General features: G+C 45.0%; 2 protein-coding genes across 3 annotated transcripts in view; one reads left to right on the forward strand and one right to left on the reverse strand.

The window, feature by feature from the left end:
• Positions 1–3080: 3080 nt before the first annotated feature.
• LOC132538207 (collagen alpha-1(II) chain-like) lies at positions 3081–7838 on the reverse strand. Its single transcript, XM_060190812.1, has 3 exons — positions 7809–7838; positions 4683–5969; positions 3081–4394 (listed from the first exon to the last, which is right to left on the reverse strand). The coding sequence occupies exons 1-2, from the start codon at positions 7836–7838 to the stop codon at positions 4704–4706; spliced, it is 1296 nt and encodes a 431-aa protein (XP_060046795.1). The 3' UTR covers positions 3081–4394; positions 4683–4703.
• BRPF3 (bromodomain and PHD finger containing 3) overlaps positions 4982–19586 on the forward strand; it is a 47420-nt gene continuing 32815 nt past the window's right edge. The window contains exons 1-3 of one of the 2 annotated variants that reach the window (XM_016193024.2): positions 4982–5381; positions 13715–15201; positions 18571–18727. In XM_016193024.2, the coding sequence (XP_016048510.2) occupies positions 13742–15201; positions 18571–18727 (1617 nt within the window). In that variant the 5' untranslated portion in view covers positions 4982–5381; positions 13715–13741. The remainder of the gene's footprint in view (positions 5382–13714; positions 15202–18570; positions 18728–19586) is intronic. The other variant, XM_007534243.3, reaches the window with a different exon arrangement.

Consider the following 19586-nt stretch of genomic DNA (forward strand, 5'->3'; position numbering starts at 1 on the left):
TAAATAGCATAATGGTTATGCAATAAGACTTCTTTGCCTGAGGCAGCAAAGTTTCCTGACTATCCCCAGCACTACCATAAACCAGAGCTGAGTAGTGCTCTGGTAAGTAATAATAACAATAACAATAATAATAATGAAATTAATGGAATCAAACAGAGGTTGTGGCATTTAACTGAAAACATTTTGTCAGCCTAGTTAGATTTTTCTTGTTTTGTTAGTGTAGTTTTAATTCTTCCCTTCTTTCCTTTTTTTTATTTTTTATCAGAGCACTACTTTGCTTTGGCTTCTGGTGATGCGGGGGATTGAATCTGAGACTTTGGAGTCTCAGGCATAAAGGTCTCTTTACATAACCATTATGCTATCTTTTTAAAAAAATTTCTTTATTGGGGGAGTAATGTTTTATAGTCAACAGTAAATACAACAGTTTGTACATGTATAACATTTCTCAGTTTTCCACATAAGAATACAACCCCCACTAAATTCTCTGTCATCCTTTTCCAGGACCTGTACTCTCCCCCCAACCCACACCAGTCTTTTACTTTGGTGCAATATACTCCATTATGCTAGCTAACCCTGTCCAATTTTTCCCTTTTTGTAAGTAAACATTAGTTCTTAAATAATTTTCATTAGAATATAGAAATATCACTGGTTCCAATCACTGACATTCTTCCTGATCATGGTTTCAGAAAAATTTTAGTCAAGGCCTAGTGAAATGGTTTATTAAAAATAACAAAGCCCATCACACATATTAATCCAATGGGTATTGAGTTTGCTCCTTCAGGGGTCTGTTGACTTGGTAAATTAAATGTGACATGATAGCAAAGCACTGGCAAAGATATCCTGAGATGCCAGAAAAAAAAAAATTAGGGAGCACTTTTGATATGTCTTCTCTTTTCCTTCAAAATGATAAAACACTTTCTTACTCCAAAATAAGTTAGTTTCCACTAGAAATACACTATTTAAGGAACTGGGTGGTGCCGCACCTGACTGATCATGCACACACGTTGCAATGCTCAAAGACTAGGGTTCAAGTCCTCAGTTTCTACTTGCAGAGAGAAAGCATTGTGAGTAGTCAAACAGTGCTGCAGGTCTCTTTCTTCTCTTCTCTTTCTTCTCTCTCTCTCTCTCTCTTACCAGAGCACTGCTCAGCTCTGGTTTATGGTGGTGTGGGGGACTGAATCAGGGACTTTGGAGCCTCAGGCATGAGAGTCTTTTTGCATCATCATTATGCTATGTTCCCTTGCAGTCATTTTTCTTCTCTATCTCTTCCTCCCCTCTCGATTTCTGACTACCACTATACAATAAATAAATAAAGATAAAAAAGAAATACACTACTTAAAACCAACAACTATTAAGTGGCCAGACATATGCTAGTTTGTAAACCACAATACTTGAATTCCTGAAGCTTCTGGTTAGAGTCCCTTTGCACATACTGAGCTGAGAAGTGGATTCTTTCTCCCTCGTTCACTTGGACTGTATTCCGCTTTGCCATGTGCACACCCTAGGTTTGAGTCCAGCCCCTATCACACTTAAGGAAACTTTGGTGCAGTGGTCTCCTTTACTTTTTCTCTCTGCCTTTATAAAAAAATGTTGTTTTTTAAAAACTACTATTTGTAAGGATCCCGGTTCGAGCCCCTGGATCCCCACCTGCAGGGGAGTCAACAACAACGACATCAGTAATAACTACAGCAATAAAACAACAAGGACAACAAAAGGGAATAAGTGTAAAAAAAATAAAATAAAAACCCTACTAGTTGGAATGAAAGGTAACTAAATTGCTATATGGTTGAGTTTGGAAAGACCAGTTTCTGGTGAATTTAAATCATTTTATTGACCCTCCATATATATATATATTTTTTTTTTGCAGTTTTGTCTATACTGGAGTTGCAGTGTAAAATATATTTTTAATTATTTATTTATTCCCTATGTTGCTTGTTTCTTTTTATTGTTGTAGTTACTATTGTTGTCGTCATTGTTGGATAGGACAGAGAGAGATCGAGAGAGGAGGGGAAGATAGAGAGGAGGAGAGAAAGATACCTGCAGACCTGCTTCACTGCTTGTGAAGCGACTCCCCTGCAGGTGGGGAACCGGGGCCTCAAACCGGGTTTCTTACGCTGGTCCTTGCGCTTTGCGCAAGGTACGCTTAACCCACTGCGCTCCCGCCCGACTCCTGGCCCTCCATTTTTTTAAAAAAAGATTTTATTTATTTATTTGAGAAAGGAGAGACAGAAAGAACCAGGCATCACTCCAGTAGATGTGTTTCTGGGAATTAAACTCAAGATCTCATGCTTGAGAGTCTAGTATTTTATCTACTCTGCCTCCCAGACCACTCCAATTTCATTTTTAATGGCTTATTGTGAACTGGTTATATGTAGATGTATATTATCGAAAACCAGTTGCAAGTGTCAAAAATAAATGTGAAGTGGTCCCGGAGTTGGTACAATGGATACAGCATTGGACTATTGAGCATGAAGTCCCGAGTTTGATCCCCGACAGCACGTTTAGTTCTTTCTTTCCTCCTTTCTCATTAATAAATAACAAAATATTAAAAAATATAAATGTGAAGGCAACTGTAATGTTATCATGAAGAAAATGGAAGCGCAAGGACCAGCTTAAGGATCCCGGTTCGAGCTCCCGGCTCCCTACCTATAGAGGAGTCGCTTCACAAGCTGCAGGTGTCTTTCTCTCCCCCCTCTGTCTTTGCCTCCTCTCTCCATTTCTCTTCTATCCAACAACGATGACATCAATAACAACAACAATAATGAAAAACAAGGACAACAAAAGGAAATAAATATAAAAAAATAAAAATGGAGTATATATATATTACTTTAACTTATGTATTTATTTTAAACCAAAGCACTTACCAGCTCTGGCTTCTGGTGGTGTGGGATTGAATTTGAGACTTTGGAGTCTCAGGCATGAGAATCTCTTTGCATAACCACTATGCTATCTATCCCCACCCCCAAATGGAAGATATTATTCACAAATAAAAAATGAAAAAAAAAAAAGAAAATGGAAAAGAAATATGCTAAACAAGGTTTTAGTATAAAAGCTTTAAAAAAGAAACCTGTAAACCAATGCACTCTTAAGGGCATTTATTCACTTTTTAAAGATTTATTTTATTTATTACATGTGGCAGAGAGGAGAGAGAGAGACAGGTCAGAGCACCATTGTGGTTCTTGTAGTCCCAGGGATCAAACCAAGGACCTCAGGTATTAAAGTTTCCGATGAGCCATCTCTTCATTCACTAAGGTTATCTTTAGTGAAAAAACATATTAATAGTTCCTAATCATACTAATGGGAGTTGTGCCACATAAATTTTGAAAGCATTCATCATGATATAAAAGTAGTCAAATGTATAGTTATGTTTTTTAAAGAATAAGAAATGAAATTCAGCATTCATGTTTCTATCAGTCTTCAGTTTGTTTTTGCCTTTTTCCTTAACTAGAGCAATTGTGATATTCTCTTGTCTCTGGGGTTTTTTTCTTCCACAATTAATCATCTTTTCTTGCACACCTTCCCTCCAAATAACTATTCCCTCTAGCCTTGAATTGACATTAATTCATATTATACCATCTTCACAACTTTCAAAACACTGCCCTGCCCTTGTAAGCACAAGCCACTCCCTTCTTTTAAAAACGGTTAAAGCCGTATATTTGCTGTCATTTTGCCTAAAGGTGCAGAAGACACCTTTGCAATACAAATTAGATTATTTTTTAATCAAAATGTCAAATTAAAAGCACATTTTAAGATCCCTTAGAATTAAGGAATTAAGAACAAAGGGCCTCTGCCCTTCAGAAAGAATGCAAGTACATTTAGTTTCAACATTTGCAAGACTTGGATCCTAAGGCTTCTTCATCTTCCATTCTGACTCTAGAATCCGTGTTTCCCTATCATTAGAATCAAGCAAGAAATTGTGAAAGTCTCGCCAAGTTCCACCACCAGCGCGGGCTGACGAAACGCTTAAAAAAAAAAAAGTGCGATTCATCTGCACATTAAAGGCAGGCTGTCCATACATCCTGCAGAAACATCATTTAGTATTGGCGAGGCGGACCCCAGTCATCCGAGGTAAGCTTTCCAATTTATTGGGGTGGGGAGGGAGTGTCGAGCTCACTTCTGGAATTTACTCATCAAAACAAAACAAAAAGTCAGTTTGAGTACTTCTCAGTGTCTCAACTTGCCATTTGTCAGGCGTCTTTTGAGAAAGACGCCTACTGCAGTCAATTAACCGGTTCCGAGCCAAATCAAGTTTAAGGAGCGTCGTCTCTTGTCTACAGTGACAGGCGAGTTTAGAGTTTAGCAGACAGCCTTGAGCTGACTCTCAAAACTTTTGCTCTGACTCGAGTTAAAATCCTGGAGGGAGAGGATGGCCCGCCACAAAGTCAGCGCTGTTTCTGGAAAAGGAGGAGGAGGTGGTGGTGGGGTCCCGCCGCCTCCCTCCCGCGCCCCGGGAGCAGGTCGGTCTCCCCCGAGCCCGCCGGCGGCCTCGCTGGACCTTTGTGGTCAGACCTGGGCGCGGGGAGGAGGCGCAGGCACCTGCAACCCAAGAAACGACAGCGAGGCTTTGGCTTCAACCACTGACCTCGCTTAACCTCTTTTTTTTTTGGGGGGGGGGTCTTCTAGTTGGGGGAGGGTTATCTACGACCTTCGTCGCCTCCCCCCGAGGGCTCGGGGCGACTGACCCCTCGAGGGAGCCTGGGGGTCTAGGTCTTTCCCGGCCGGACGCGAACACCCTCCGCATCTTCGCCGGGCTCCCCCGGCGGCGAGCGGGGACCGGGAGCCGGGGAGCCGGGGAGCCGGGGAGCCCGGGCCGCGGCGGGCGCACACCCCGAGTCTGCTCCGCTGCGCTCTGCGCCCCAGCCGCGTCCGCACCGCCACCGTGAGGCCGAGCGGGAGACCGTGGCCCGTGGCGGCGGCGGCGGCGGCTCCGCGCTCCTCTCCGCCGCCCCGGCCGCCGCCACGCCGGCCGCAGCCACGCCGGCCACGGGCGGGGGGATTCCCCCCCTGCTTTTCCCCCTTTCGCGCTCTCGCTCGTGTTCCGCGGGAGAACCCGCGGAGCCAGGGAGGGAGCGAGGGAAGGGGTGGAGGTGGCGGGGGGAGGCCGGAGGGGCGGATCCTGCCTGGGGGCTGATCCCTCCCTCCCCTCGGCTGGGCTCCGTGGCGGCGGCGGCGGCGGCGCCTCCATTCCCCCTCCTCCCCCGGGAGCGGCGGCGGTGGCCGGGCCGGGGCCCCAGCGCTGGCCGGGAAGGGCTACGGCGGTGACCGCGGAGGCCAGCGCGGGAGGAGGCCGCTTTCGGATCCCCGGGCCGCACCGACCTGCTCGACGGCCGGCCCGTCCGCGCTCTGGGGCCCCGAACGGTGGGGCCGGGCCGGCGGCTGAGGTAATGGGGGTGGTGGGGGGGGGGGCGGACAGAGGGGCGGGGGCACCGGGGCCTACGGGAGCTCGAGACTGCGCAGGGGACAGGAGGAGGGAAGCAGAGTGCTTCCAGAAGTGGGTGCAGTTGGTTCGAAAGCTCTTCCCTGGAGCGAGGGCGGTGGCGGGGAAGGAGAAGGCGGGTGAGGGGGGAGCTGAAAAGCAAGGACCCCCTCCTGCAGCCGCCATCTTGTCTCCCCCCAGCCCTGGAAGCGGAGTTGCCGAGCCCCGCCCCCGCCACACGCTCCAATTGGCCAGAGCAGCGAAGCGTTCCACCCCCTAAGCGGCCCCAGGTCCCTGGGTGCCTCCTGACTGGCAGCTGAGGCGGCCAATGGGCGCTCGCCTCTTCTCCGCTGGGCCCCTGGCGCTCGCTTTCTCTGAGGCTACAACTCGGCTTCAGATGCACTGTGACTTGCTCGTCCCCTCCTACCTGGGGAGGTTTTATTTCCCTCCTTTCTCCACCGAAGGGCCAAGATTCTTTTGCAAGACATGCCCCTGCGAAGGGGCGGGAGCAGCGGTTGGGGTCCTCCCTTGTCTCCAGAGTATCTGGTGTGGGCTACAGGGGTGGCAGTCTCAGGGCAGAATTCCTCATCCTTCGGGGTCCCTAGGGAGGGTTAGTGGGTGCCTAGAAGACCTCCGGGGGTGTTGGAGATGCTCCAACATGTGCCTGTGGGAAGATCTCTGAGATGAGAAACTCCCGCCAAAAAACCTAGACTTTAAGCTTTTTGTGGACAGGACTCATTTCATTTCTTTCTTTCCTCTTCTTCTTCTTCTTCTTTTTTTATTTTTAAAATAAGAGCACTCACCAGCTCTGGTTTGTGGTGGTGCGGGGGATTGAACCTGGGACTTTGGAGCCTCAATCGTGAGAGTCTCTTTGCATAATTATTATGCCATCTAGACCCCTCCCCCGTCCATTTCTTTTTCCTCAGCAGCAGTGCTATGAGAAAATTCGTCCTTAGAACTTGCCACCCCTCCCCCCCAGTCTTAGAGCGTGGAACTGTCGAGATTTCCATAGACACTTGCTTCGTGGAGAGATACTCCAGTTGATCAGGAGGGGCCACACTGTAAACATTCTGTTTATTTCAGTCATCGACAGTCTTTCAGTGTTCTGAGCTTGATGCTTTGAGAGAGATAGAGACAGACAGGCAGACAGGCACAGAAATACAGCACAGCAATGAAGCTTCCTCCAGTGCCCTGGGCGTCGGGCTGGAAGCTGGGTGATGTGCAAAGCAGGTGCACTATCCAGGTGAGCTATCCGGGCCCTGCTTCAGGAATCCATTGTTTTTGGCGGTCATTGTTTTCCTTTTATTTTTTTCTTTTATTTGATAGAACACAGAGAAATAGTGGACGGGGGTGGGGGGGAGAAAAAATTGACTCCCCTTAAGCACTGGTTCACCACTCGTGAAGTCATAGTGCGACTCCCCCCCCACACACACACAGGTGGGGACTATGGGGCCCTCCTATATGGTAATGTGTGCGCTCTATGAGGAGCACCACCTCCGGGGCCTTGTAAGCTGTTGAAAGTGAGAGTGGCAGTAGAATCTCATCTCTCCAAGGGGGTCCTAGCCAGAGTGGGAGGGGGGAATAAGAAAACTTTGTTGGCCCAGGGCTGCCCCCAGAGAGTTGGCATTTGCAAGGCATGTAGTGACCAAGAGCCTCTGGAACCTGGACAGAACTGCCATGAGGATTTTGTTTTCTTTTTCTCTTTTGTTTCCCTTGTTGTTTTTATCGTTACTGTGGTTATTATTATTATTATTGATTATCGTTGTTGTTGGATAGAACAGAGAGAAATGGAGAGAGGAGGGGAAGATAGATGGGGGAGAGAAAGATAGACACCTGCAGACCTGCTTCACCGCCTGTAAAGTGACCCCCCTGCAGGTTTGGGGGTTGGGGGGCTGGAACCGGGATCCTTGCCCCATGTGCCACCTGCACTTAACCTGCTGTGCTACCGCCCGACCCCCGGGATTTTTTTTTGTTTTCTTTAATCCACATGGGTTGTGTGCCCTCCGGTCTATCATTCTTTGGCTAAGTTGTTCTGTGTGTTTGCTTCAGTCCCCCTGGGAGTTGAAGGCCTTTGAATAAGGATGTTGATAACATTACCAGATAGCAACGTGCAAGAGGTAGATTTATTAATTTCATTTTCCAAATGGAATATGGAGACAGATTAAATGACTGGTGGCCCAGGTCACCAAGGGCCACCATTAGCTTTAGATTGCTGTCCAGCTTCTGTTTGCACCAGACTGTGGCGTTACGGTGATCTTATCTTCACGTGAAGTGAGATGAGTTGAACAGATCAGAGCTAGAGCAGGTGGTAAGTGGTGGTGGGGTCCAGAATGTGATTTCATTGTTCCTGGGGCCTCATTTTCAGAGGAATGACACCATAGAACTACTCCACCAGTCGTGGAGCTTCCCTGGTGCCATGCATGGTGTACCCATGTGTCAGGGCTTGAACCTGCCATTCACACATTGGTGAAGCACATGCTCTGCTGGGTAAGCTATTTCTCGAGCACAGAACTAGATGGATTATATATATGTAATTTTAATGAGAGAAATACAGAGACAGACATCAGAGCAGTGCTCAGCTCTGGCATAGGATAGTACTGGGGATTAAACCTGGGACTTCAGAGTCACAGGCATGAAAGTCTTTTCCATAAATTGTCTCTGCAGCTCAGGATTTTTATTTTACTTTATTTTTTAAATTATATTTATTGGCTAGATAGCCAGAAATTGAGAGGGGAGGGAGTGACAGGGAGAGAAACAGATATCTGCAACACTGCTTTACCACTTGCAAAGCTTTCCCCCTGCAGGTGGGGCTGGGGGCTTGAACACGGGTCCTTGTGCACTGTAACATGTGCTCCCAACCATGTGCGCTACTGCCCAGCCCCAGGATTTTATTTTTTAAATTTTTTTAGATTTATTATTAAGCAGCCTGAGAGGCATTGCAATGGGTAAAGCTCTGGACTCAAGCATGAGGTCCTAAGTTCAACCCCCAGGATCTCATATGCCAGAGTGATGCTGTGGTTCTCTCTTCTCTAATAAATGAATAAAATATTTATTTACACAAGAAAGAAAAACAGAACATCACTTTGGCAATTGTGATGCTAGGGATCAAACTCAGGACCTCAGGCTTTGTTAAGTCCAGTATTCTAGCCACTGCATTACATCTTGCACCATTAGAACTATATTTGAAGTATAACCTTATCACTTACTTTGTGTTGAGTGACATCTTTCTGAACTGTTTCTTCATCAGAAAAATGGAAATAATATCTATTCTTCCTAACTCGTTGTGAGAAGGATTAAAAGTAAAAGACCGTTGGGGCCAGCAAAATAGCTCACTTGGGAAAGTTCATGTTTTGTCATGTGACTGAAATTTGAACCCATCCACTTCACTGGGGTAAGCTTCAATTCTGTGATATTCTTCCCTATCACTGCATCTGCCTGAAAAGTGGACCTGGAGCAGTGAAGTCCCAGAAATAACAAAAAAAGTTAAAGGTCAGGGGCCAGGTGGTGGCACAACCTGGTTAAGTGCACACATTACAGTGCACAAGATCTGGGTTCAAGCCTTGGTCTCCAACTGTAGGTGGAAAGCTTCACAAGTGGTGAAGTAGGATACAGGTGTCTCTCTGTCTCTATCTAATAATAAATAAATAATAATAAAAAAAATAAGTAAAAGGTTTGTAGTTTTAAAAATGTGTAAAATTATTACTGCCTCCACTCCCCTCCAGCAATTCATTACTGAGAGAAAGAGAGAGCATGCCAAAATATGACTGACATGTGTGATGCTGAGGGTCAAACTTTGAACCTCATGCTTGAGAGAGTTCAGTGCATGTGATAAATGGCTTGTCCTGGACACCTGGGCATGGTTAGGGAGTAGGGAGGGGTTCTAATCATTGTAAGACGGATTGGGAGAGGTTCCTACATTTGCGACTTTATTTTTTTCTTCACCTGGCCATTTTGTTTTTAGAAAGAGGGGAGACAGGATAGCACTGAAGCTTCCTCTTTCTGTTGTAGTTCTCCTTTGTGTATAGGGGCCTAAAGTATGGGTTATAGGCACCTTCCAGGAGAGCTCTTGCCAGTCCCTGTACATTTTTTTAAAGTTATAATTTTTGTGGGGCCAGGTGCATATGTTACTATGTGCAAAGACCTGTGTTCAAGCTTCTAGTCCCCACTTATAGGGAGGAAGTTTCACGAGTGGTGAAACAGTGCTGCAGGTGTTTCTCTTTTTCTCTCCCCTCTCTATTTCCTTTTGTCAGAGAGAGAGGGAGAGGAAGAGATGGGGAATGGAGAGAAAGGGAGAGGTGGGGAAGGAAGAGAGAGGTGGGGAAGGGATGACCACCAGAAATGCCAGGAATGGTGGAATCATTGTGCAGGGTGCATGCACTGAACCCTAGTGATAACCCCAATGTCAAAAAAAGAATGTACTGGGGAATGTTATACATGTACAAACTATTGTATTTACTGTTGAATGTAAAACATTAATTCCCCAATAAAGAAATAAATTAAAAAAAAAAAAGAATGTACTTGTGAGCCAGCAAAATGGTTCACCTAGATATTGCACCTGTTTTTGCTATGCATATACCCAGGTTTGAATTTGGTCTCCACTGCATCAGAGGGAGCTTTGGTGCTGTGCTATCTTTCCTTTTCTACAGCTCTCTCTCTCTCTTTTTAAAACCAGAACTGATCAACTTTGGCCTGTGGTAGTATAGGAAATTGAACCTGGGACTTTGAAGCTTCAGGCATGAGAGTCTTTGCATAACCATTATGCTATCTACCCTCACCCTCTCTATGTCTTTTTACCTAAAAAAGTCAACTTGAAGTTCTGTGTGTGTCTCTCTGTCTCTCTCTCACACACATACACACACACAAACACAGTAGTATCATTACTGGGTTTTGGTGCATGCGTAATGACTCCAACTGCTCTTCTTTTTTCAATTTTTATTATCTTTATTTATTGGATTGAGAGAGCCAGAAATCAAGAGGGAAGGGTGGGTAGAGAGGAAGAGAGACAGACAGAGAGACACCTGCAGCACTACTTCACCACTTGTGAAGCTTTCCCCCTGCAGGTGGGGACCGGGGACTTGAACCTGGGCCCTTGCGCATTGTAACATGTGCACTCAGCCAGGTGTGCCACCACCTGGCCCCATGACTCCAACTGCTCTTAGCAGCCTCCCCCACCCCTATTTTTATTTTGATACAGGCTGAAAGACAGAAGAAGAGATCTGCAGAATTGCTCTGCCACTTGTGAAGCTTCCCTCTGCAGGGGCCTATTGGGACTCAGGTCCTTATACATGGTAAAGTATTTGCTGTACTGGGTATATCACCCCCCAACCCCTGATTTACATACTGAGGGAGAAAGGACCAGAGCATCACTCTGGCATATACAGTGCCAGGAATCAAACTTAGGATCTTATGTTTTCAAGTTCAATGTTTTATCCACTTTGCCACCTTCTGGACTATACTACATCTGTGAACTTTTGATCCTCTGGTGGGGGCCACGTTTAATAAAAACAAGTAAATTATTATTTTTTATTGCATTAAGAACACACTCATTTTTTTTTTCTGCCAAGGTTATCACTGGGGCTTAGTGCCAGTACTATGAATCCACTCAAATCCACTGCTCTTGGTGGCCATTTTTTCCATTTTTTTTAATGGATAGGACAGAGAGAAAGTGAGAGAGGAGGGCAGACAGAGAGGGAGAGCGAAAGATAAATACCTGCAGACCTGTTTCACCGCTTGTACAGTGACCCCCCCCCCCTGCAGGAGGGGTGCTGGAATTCTTGTGTAGGTCCTTAACGCTCGGTACTATGTGCGCTTAACCCATTATGCTACTGTCCAGCCTCCAGTAAATTATTTTTTTATCAGAGCACTGCTTAGCTTTGGTTTATAGTGGTGCTGGGGATTGAATTTTGGACCTTTGGTGCTTAAGATATGAAATTCCTATTGCCATATGCCTTATGCCATCTCTCCAGTGCCATAAAGAGAACTTGAAAGTACATACTCTTCATATTTATTTATTTATTTGCTTCCTTTATTGAAGGGATTAATGGTTTACAGTCAACAGTAAAATATAGTCATTTGTACATGTGTAACATTTCTTAGTTTTCCACATAACAATTCAGCCTTCTCTAGATCCTTTTCTGCCATCGTGTTCCAGGACCTGAACCCTCCCCCAACCCCAGAGTCTTACTTCCATGCAGTACACCAAACCCAGTCCAAGTTCTGCAAAGTTTTCTTCTTTTCAACTTAAAAAAAACAAAAACCAAAAACTAGTGATTTAATAATGTTCTACAAGATTGTGGGATAAGAGGGGTTACAATTCATACAAATCCCACCACCAAAGCACCATATTCCATCCCCTCCATTGCAAGCTTCCCTATGCTTTATCCTTCTGGGAGTATGGACTAAAGATCTCTATGGGGCGCAGAAGGTGGGATGTCTGGCTTCTGTCATTGCTACTCTGCTGGACCTGGGTGTTGACAGGTTGATCCATACCCCCAGCCTGTCTCTGTCTTTCCCTAGTGGGGCAGGGCTCTGGGGAGGTGGGGTTCCAGGGTACGTTGGTAAGGTTGTCTGCCCAGGGAAGTTAGTTTGGCATGATAGTATTTTTCAACATCTGTCTATGAGTGAGATCATCCCATATTCATCCTTGTCTTTCTGACTTAACATAATGATTCCTTTGAGCTCCATCCAAGATGAGGTGAAGAGTGAAATCACCATTTTTAATAGCTGAGTAGTATTCCATTGTGTATATATACACCACACTTTCTCAGCCACTCATCTGTTGTTGGACACCTGGGTTGTTTCCAGGTTTTGCCTATTACAAATTGTGCTGCCATGAACATAGGTATACACGAATCCTTTTGGATAGGTGTTTTTGCTTCCTTAATATTTATTTTGTGCAAAACTGAGAAAGTTATGCATGTGCAAACTATTGTATTTACTGTTGACTGTAAAAACATTAATCCCCCCAAAAAATAAAAAAAAAATTATTTGTTTTGCATAGAGACAGAGAGAAATTGAAAGAAGAAGGGGAGATAGGTAGACTTGCAGCAGTGTTTCACCACTTGTGAAGCTTTGACCTTGCAAGTGGGACCAAGGGGCTTGAACCTGGGTCTTTGTACATTGCAGTGTGTATATTTCACTAGTTGTGCTACCTCTTAGCCCCTCATCTTCTTCTTTTCTAAAGGTTTAAGCACCCCCTCCTTTACTGTAGTTGTTTTACAGCTTTGTGTACATCATTAGAACACTACATCTCTCACCACATTGTATTATAATCTGTACCTTCAATTAGACAGATCCTTAAGGACAGTAGTCATGTAATTTTGATTTCTCCTTTCACTCTACTAGTATCTATTAGAATCCGTTACCAGTCCAATAGTGAACAAACAAGACAAGCAAAAATTCTTCCCCTCATGGAAAGTACATTCTAGGGGAGAGTGAAAGAAAGGGAGACAGAGAGATACCTGCAGCACTGCTTCACCAGTTGCAAAGCTTTCCCCCTGCAGGTAGGGACTGGGGGTTCGAACCTGGGTCATTGTGCATAGTAACATGCACTCAGCCAGGTTCACCACCACTGGCCTTTCAGATCATAGCATTTTACAGTGTCAGCAGCTTCATATGTCTTGTATTTACTGTGTCTCTGGATGGCATCATTTTGCTTTGTGCTTAAACCAACCTTGTGTTATTTAGTTCATTAAGTTCCCTAAGTATACAAAATCCACTGCTGTGTTCCATTCTCATGGTGAACTTACCTAACAATAAGTTTCTCAGATGCATCTCTCTTTCTCTCTTTAAAGATAAGTTACTCCCCAGATAAGATTATTTCCATTGAGGTTTTGCCATCATTGATTCTTTTTTCTCTTTCTTTTTTTTTTTAAATGATTTTATTCATTTATTCACAAAGAATGATAGGCAGAGAGGGAGAGATCCAGATATCACTCTAGTATGTGTGCTGCTGGGGATTGAACTCAGACCTCATACTTAAGAGCCCAGTGCTTTATCTACTTCACCACCTCCCTGACTTCCACTGTTAATCGATATAACTGTATGTGATGACTAGTTAGCACTGGTGTTGATTTACAGTGAAAAATAAAGCATGATGAAAGAGTGCTAGTGGGGGGGTTGTAATTTCAGATCAAATGATCAGAGAAGTCTTACGGAACAGCAGTGTTTGTGGAAAGACTTAAAGGAGAACAAAGTAACAACCCCTGTGGATGTCTGAAGGCAGGATGGAAAGTTGAATGAGTGTATGCATGCACATATGAATATATATCTGATGACCTCCTGGATTTTTCTCCTTAGGTCTGTTTTTTTTGGATCTGAGGTGCCATGAGGAAGCCGCGCCAGAAATCGCGGCAGAATGCCGAGGGCCAGCGTTCCCCATCCCCTTACAGTCTGAAGTGTTCACCCACACGGGAGACCCTGACATATGCCCAGGCCCAACGGATTGTTGAGGTGGACATTGATGGACGCCTACATCGTATCAGCATCTATGACCCACTGAAGATCATCACAGAGGATGAGCTGACTGCACAGGATATCACCGAGTGCAACAGTAATAAGGAAAATAGTGAGCAGCCTCAGTTCCCTGGCAAGTCTAAAAAGCCCTCATCCAAGGGCAAGAAGAGGGAGTCTTGCTCCAAGCATGCATCTGGAACTTCCTTCCATCTCCCACTGCCCAGCTTCCGCATGGTGGACCCAGGTAACCAGCCAGAAGCACCCCCGTTACCTGCTGCCTACTACCGCTACATTGAGAAGCCACCTGAAGACCTGGATGCAGAGGTAGAGTATGACATGGATGAGGAGGACCTTGCCTGGCTGGACATGGTGAATGAGAAGCGGCGAGTAGATGGGCACAGTTTGGTGTCGGCAGATACATTTGAGCTACTGGTGGATCGACTTGAGAAGGAGTCATACTTGGAGAGTCGCAGCAGTGGGGCCCAGCAGTCACTCATTGATGAAGATGCCTTCTGTTGCGTTTGCTTAGATGATGAATGCCACAACAGCAATGTCATTCTCTTCTGTGACATCTGTAACCTGGCCGTACACCAGGAATGCTATGGTGTTCCCTACATCCCTGAGGGTCAGTGGTTATGCCGCTGCTGCCTGCAGTCTCCCTCCCGGCCTGTGGATTGCGTCCTCTGCCCTAACAAGGGTGGCGCCTTCAAGCAGACCAGTGATGGGCACTGGGCCCACGTGGTGTGTGCCATCTGGATCCCTGAAGTCTGCTTTGCTAACACTGTATTCCTCGAGCCCATCGAGGGAATCAACAACATCCCACCAGCCCGCTGGAAACTCACCTGTTACATCTGCAAGCAGAAGGGACTGGGTGCAGCCATCCAGTGCCATAAGGTAAATTGCTACACAGCCTTCCATGTAACCTGTGCACAGCGGGCTGGCCTCTTTATGAAGATTGAGCCCATGCGTGAGACCAGCCTCAATGGCACTACCTTCACAGTGCGTAAGACTGCCTACTGTGATGCCCACTCACCACCTGGTGCTGTCACTGCTAGGAGGAAGGGTGACTCCCCTGGAAAGCTGAGTGAGGCTGGAGAGGAAGAAGGACTGAAAGAAAACTGTGGGGAGAATGAAGAGAAGGAAGAGATGGAGGAGGAGGAGGAGGGGGATGAAGATGAAGGCCAAGGTGGGGTGGGTGGATGCCTTAAAGGAGTGCCCAAGAAGAACAAGATGACTTTGAAGCAAAAGATCAAGAAAGAGCCAGAAGAAGCAGGCCGAGACATCTCCTCCACTGTCCCCGTGGTCACTGTCCCCCAAATACCATCCTACAGGTGAGCCTGACCAGGAGAGATCTCAGAGGCTCATGGTTTCATGGGCTGGTGCTGGCCCCAAGCTAGTCTTTCTTCCCCAAGCATCGATGGTAAACATCTATTCTCTTCTGTGCCCTCAAATTTAAACATTTTTGGATCCTGGGCTTGCTTGGTCTTGTGATTTTGACTATACCCTCAGAATAGTATATTTCCTTTGATTCAAGGTAAAACACACAACTTCAGTTACTTAAAACCCAGTGACAGAGATACTTTTCAGGGGCACAAGTGTTTTTTGTATAGGATAAGTCTTCATTGTTTGTTAGTCCCATTGTAGCTTTTGATGTTTAGCTCTCCTGGTGTTTGTAAAGTCAGTTGTATTTCTTCCCTCATTACTTGGTCTTTGTGATAGCCTCATAGGCTCCCCCTCCCCCCCCAAGTTCCCATTAGTCCTAGGGAGATAGAACTACTTCCAGTGAAAAGCTAGAATTTCAAGGTGTTAGTATGGGTGATCAGTATGGGTATCTACTGTCCAAAAAAGTCTTTTCGGGGACTGATGGGGATTTATGTGAGATATTCAGAGGTGATGCCATTTCTCCAGTTGAGAAACTTAGATTTAGGGAAAGAGAATCACACAGTCCAGACATGTGTGTGAGCCATTTCAGCCTTCACTGAGTTTGTAGAGAAACCTGTTTTAAATGTACCTGTTTTAAATGTACCAGACATATAGCTGAAGTTGTTGGAGGGATGGAATTTGGCATAGAAGAAAGAGGGAAGGTTTTCCATCTTATTTCAAAGGTAATGTTTATTAAAAAGTATACAGTGTTAGAGCAAGAAGAAATCTTGGAGATTATTAATCTAATGCAGTCCTTGCACCTTCTCCCACACCCCCAGATGAAGAAACTGCAGCCACAGGAGGTAAAGTTTTTCACTCCTTTATTCATTCAACAAGATATTTATTGAGCACTTACGATATTCCAAATCCTGTTCTAAGGGCTGGAGCCAGATGGGAAGTGACAGACTCTAGACCACAGTTGAGGCTCATGCTACATCTCAGTTCTGTTCTTACTGCTCCTGAGGAGTAGTGGGGCACTCTGTAAGGGAAATAGGAAGTCAGACTTGTCAGACTGGGAAAAAGATACAAGAATATAGAAGCTCTTTTTTTTTTTTCAACCTTTTTAAAAAATATTTTCCCTTTTTTGTTGCCCTTTGTTTTTCATTGTTGTTGTTACTGATGTCGTTGTTGTTGGATCGGACAGAGAGAAATGGAGAGAGGAGGGGAAGACAGAGAGGGGGAGAGAAAGATAGACACCTGCAGACCTGCTTCACTGCCTGTGAAGTGACTCCCCTGCAGGTAGGGAGCCAGGGCTCAAACCCGGATCTTTACGCCAGTCCTTGCACTTTGTGCTACCTAATATAGAAGCTCTTGTGAGCCATGATCCAAGTTTGAATCCAGTCAGTTGGAATTATATCTTCTAGACATTGCTGTAGGTTTCCCTCTTCCCTAAGGTGAGTGGGTGCATGTTTAGTCCCATTTGTAAAGCAGTTATGTCCTGGAGCTAGACAGTTTGATTGTCATGGCTGCTCTTGTAGATAATGTCTTGCTGGGGACAGCATAACTTTCTGGCCAAGAAGCAGACCCACCTATCTTTGGACCCTGCTTCTATCATTTATTCCTTTTGAGATATTTGGCAAGTTACTTGATTTTTAAAAAAAATGTATTTATTATTTTAAAAGTTATATATATATATATTTTTTTTACCAGAGCACTGTTCAGCTCTGGCTTATGGTGGTGCAGGGTTTTGAACCTGGGACTTTGGGGCCTCAGGTGTGAGAGTCTCTTTGTATAACCATTATGCTATCTCCCCTCCACCCAAAAGTTTTTCTTTATTAACAAGGTAGAAAGAATCAGAACATCCTTGTGGCATGTGGGATGCCAAGGACCAAATGCTGAACCTCACACTTCAAAGTTCAGTGTCCTACCTACTGTGCCACCTCCCAGGCCTCTAGCTTATTCACGTTCATGCCTTGATGTATTTATTTGTAAATGAGTCTACACAGGGTTGTAAGAAACAAATGAAATGAGTGAAGCACTTAGCACAGTGTCTGGTAAATAGTAAGCGCTCAATAAATGGTGGCTACTGCTGCTGATGCTATTTTAACATTATTATTCTTTTCCCCTACCTGCATAAGTGCTGTTGGGACCCTCTGTGGTCAAGAGGTTGTAGAGGGAGGGTTCCTGCATCTGGGCAGGTGTGCTTGGCATGGGCATTGGTGGGGGAATCTGTCCTTTGGGGGAAAGGCCTAGGCCTTAATTTTATAAGCTTGGCTTTGTGGCAGAATGTCTGACTGGGAAGGAACAAGACTTAGGTAACAGTGTCTAGTCCAACATATCCTTCCTTCTTAGGTTCTACCTTCCTGCTCATTCTCACTCTTCCTCTCAGTGCAGTGAGATGAAGAGAAAAAGTGGAAGGAGCACTGAGGCCTTGCTTATCCTGTGGATAACCAATTTGGGTCCATATCTCACCCAGCTCCACTATCTGATTAACTGTGCTAGTGACTTTGCCAATTTGTTTAGCTTCTGTTCCCAAGCTGCCTTTTCATCTTTGTAACATGGAAGTAAGACTACCTGCTTTGGAATGTGGGTAATGTGGGTTGTGATAAACATTGTAGGCTCCCATTAATTCTACTTCTACCCCTTTCCCAGCTACTCTCATGTGTTACTGGTTCAAACCCTGAATGTAAGGCTTCTCTTTGTGGTTAGTTTAGCCTGCTGAATTTTGAGACTCTTTTCTTTTATACCTTTTGATCCATTACTTTAAAAAATAGATATTTCTAGGCTGTGGAGATTACAAATGAAAGATCAGAAGCCAGGTGATTCCAAGATACTGCATTTGGGCTTAGAAAACATTAGCCTGCTGTATTATACTGGTTTTCCCTCCTGTTTAGTTGTGAACTCCCTGGTCTGGCAGGGCCTTTGGCCACAGGGGCAAGTAGAGTGACCACCTTATCTGTAATTTCCTCAGGTTCTGGTTCCCTTTTAGTCCTTTATCAAGAGAAAGGTGGTGGTGGTAGGGGGTGGTATTTGGACACAGACTTGTTTCTTAGGAGTCCAGGATCGCAGGAAACAGGGTTTTTGGCAGAGGGTTATTTTGGATACTCCGAACTGCACGAAGGGGTGAAAAATCAAGTGAAATATCTCATTCTGATTCTGAACTGCTTCATTTTGCTATCCTCTTTCAGCCTTTCTCTGAGGTGAGGCATTTGGCCACTTTATTCAGTCTTTCTCTATGAAAAAGTTCAGAAACGAACCAGGGTCTGGTTTGGATGCATGGATTATGATCTGGGCTTCCTGCTGACCCTGTCTTTCACTTCCCTATGCCTTTACTCAAGGTTGAACAAGATCTGTAGTGGTCTCTCCTTTCAGAGGAAAAACCAGTTCATGCAGCGACTTCACAACTATTGGTTATTGAAGCGGCAGGCAAGGAATGGGGTCCCCCTCATCAGACGCCTGCACTCCCACCTGCAGTCCCAAAGAAATGCTGATCAGGTAGGTGACATGGTGATTGGGAGGCATGCTGGCTAAGAACCAGACAGATCAATGAAGGGAAATGGAAAATGATTTTCAGGGCAATCTTGCATGAGCCCTCATGGGGCCCTTGCCTGTAGATTATCTCTGTCTATATAATCAATCCCAGCAATGACTGTAGTACCATAGAGTTCTTTAAGACAGCCAGTTTCCCCTTTGGGTTGGAGAGGCAGAGTTTCAGAGTAAATTCTAAAGGTAAGTGAGAAATAAGCCCAACTTTCCATGTATGTGGTGAAAACCCTCTAGATAGGCTGAGTGACAGCTGAGGCAGGCACATTATGTGAGTTAGAAAACAGTGTACCGTCCTTAACACACTGTACTGTCAAAAATGGCTCATACTACTTATATTTACCATATAAATTATAGCACACAGTCTACCCAGTTGTGGCCTATAGCCATTAGCAGTTGGAGTTGCTATGTATTTTCTGAGATAGCAGAGGCTTCCTTGGGCACTTTTTGAAAAAAGCATCTTTAACTTTCTCTACCTCTTCGATTTTTTTAAAAAAAAATATTTTATTTATTTATTAATGAGAGGGATAGGAGGAGAGAAAGAAAGAACCAGTTATCACTCTGGTACATGTGCTGCCAGAGATTGAACTTGGGACCTCATAGTTTGAGAGTCCAACACTTTATCCACTGCGCCATCTCCCAGATCAACACCTCTTCAGTTTCTTCATTACTTATGCTTTTAAGTCTTCCTGTCCCACAACTTCAGAGATTAAGCAAGCCTTTATAGCACCTCGGCAACCTCTATTTTCTCTGACTTTGTTTTTCCTTTTTGTCACTTGAGTTCTGATGTAAATTCATATTCATTCCTCTT

Source organism: Erinaceus europaeus, chromosome 4, assembly GCF_950295315.1.
Source record: "Erinaceus europaeus chromosome 4, mEriEur2.1, whole genome shotgun sequence".
Taxonomy (NCBI): domain Eukaryota; kingdom Metazoa; phylum Chordata; class Mammalia; order Eulipotyphla; family Erinaceidae; genus Erinaceus; species Erinaceus europaeus.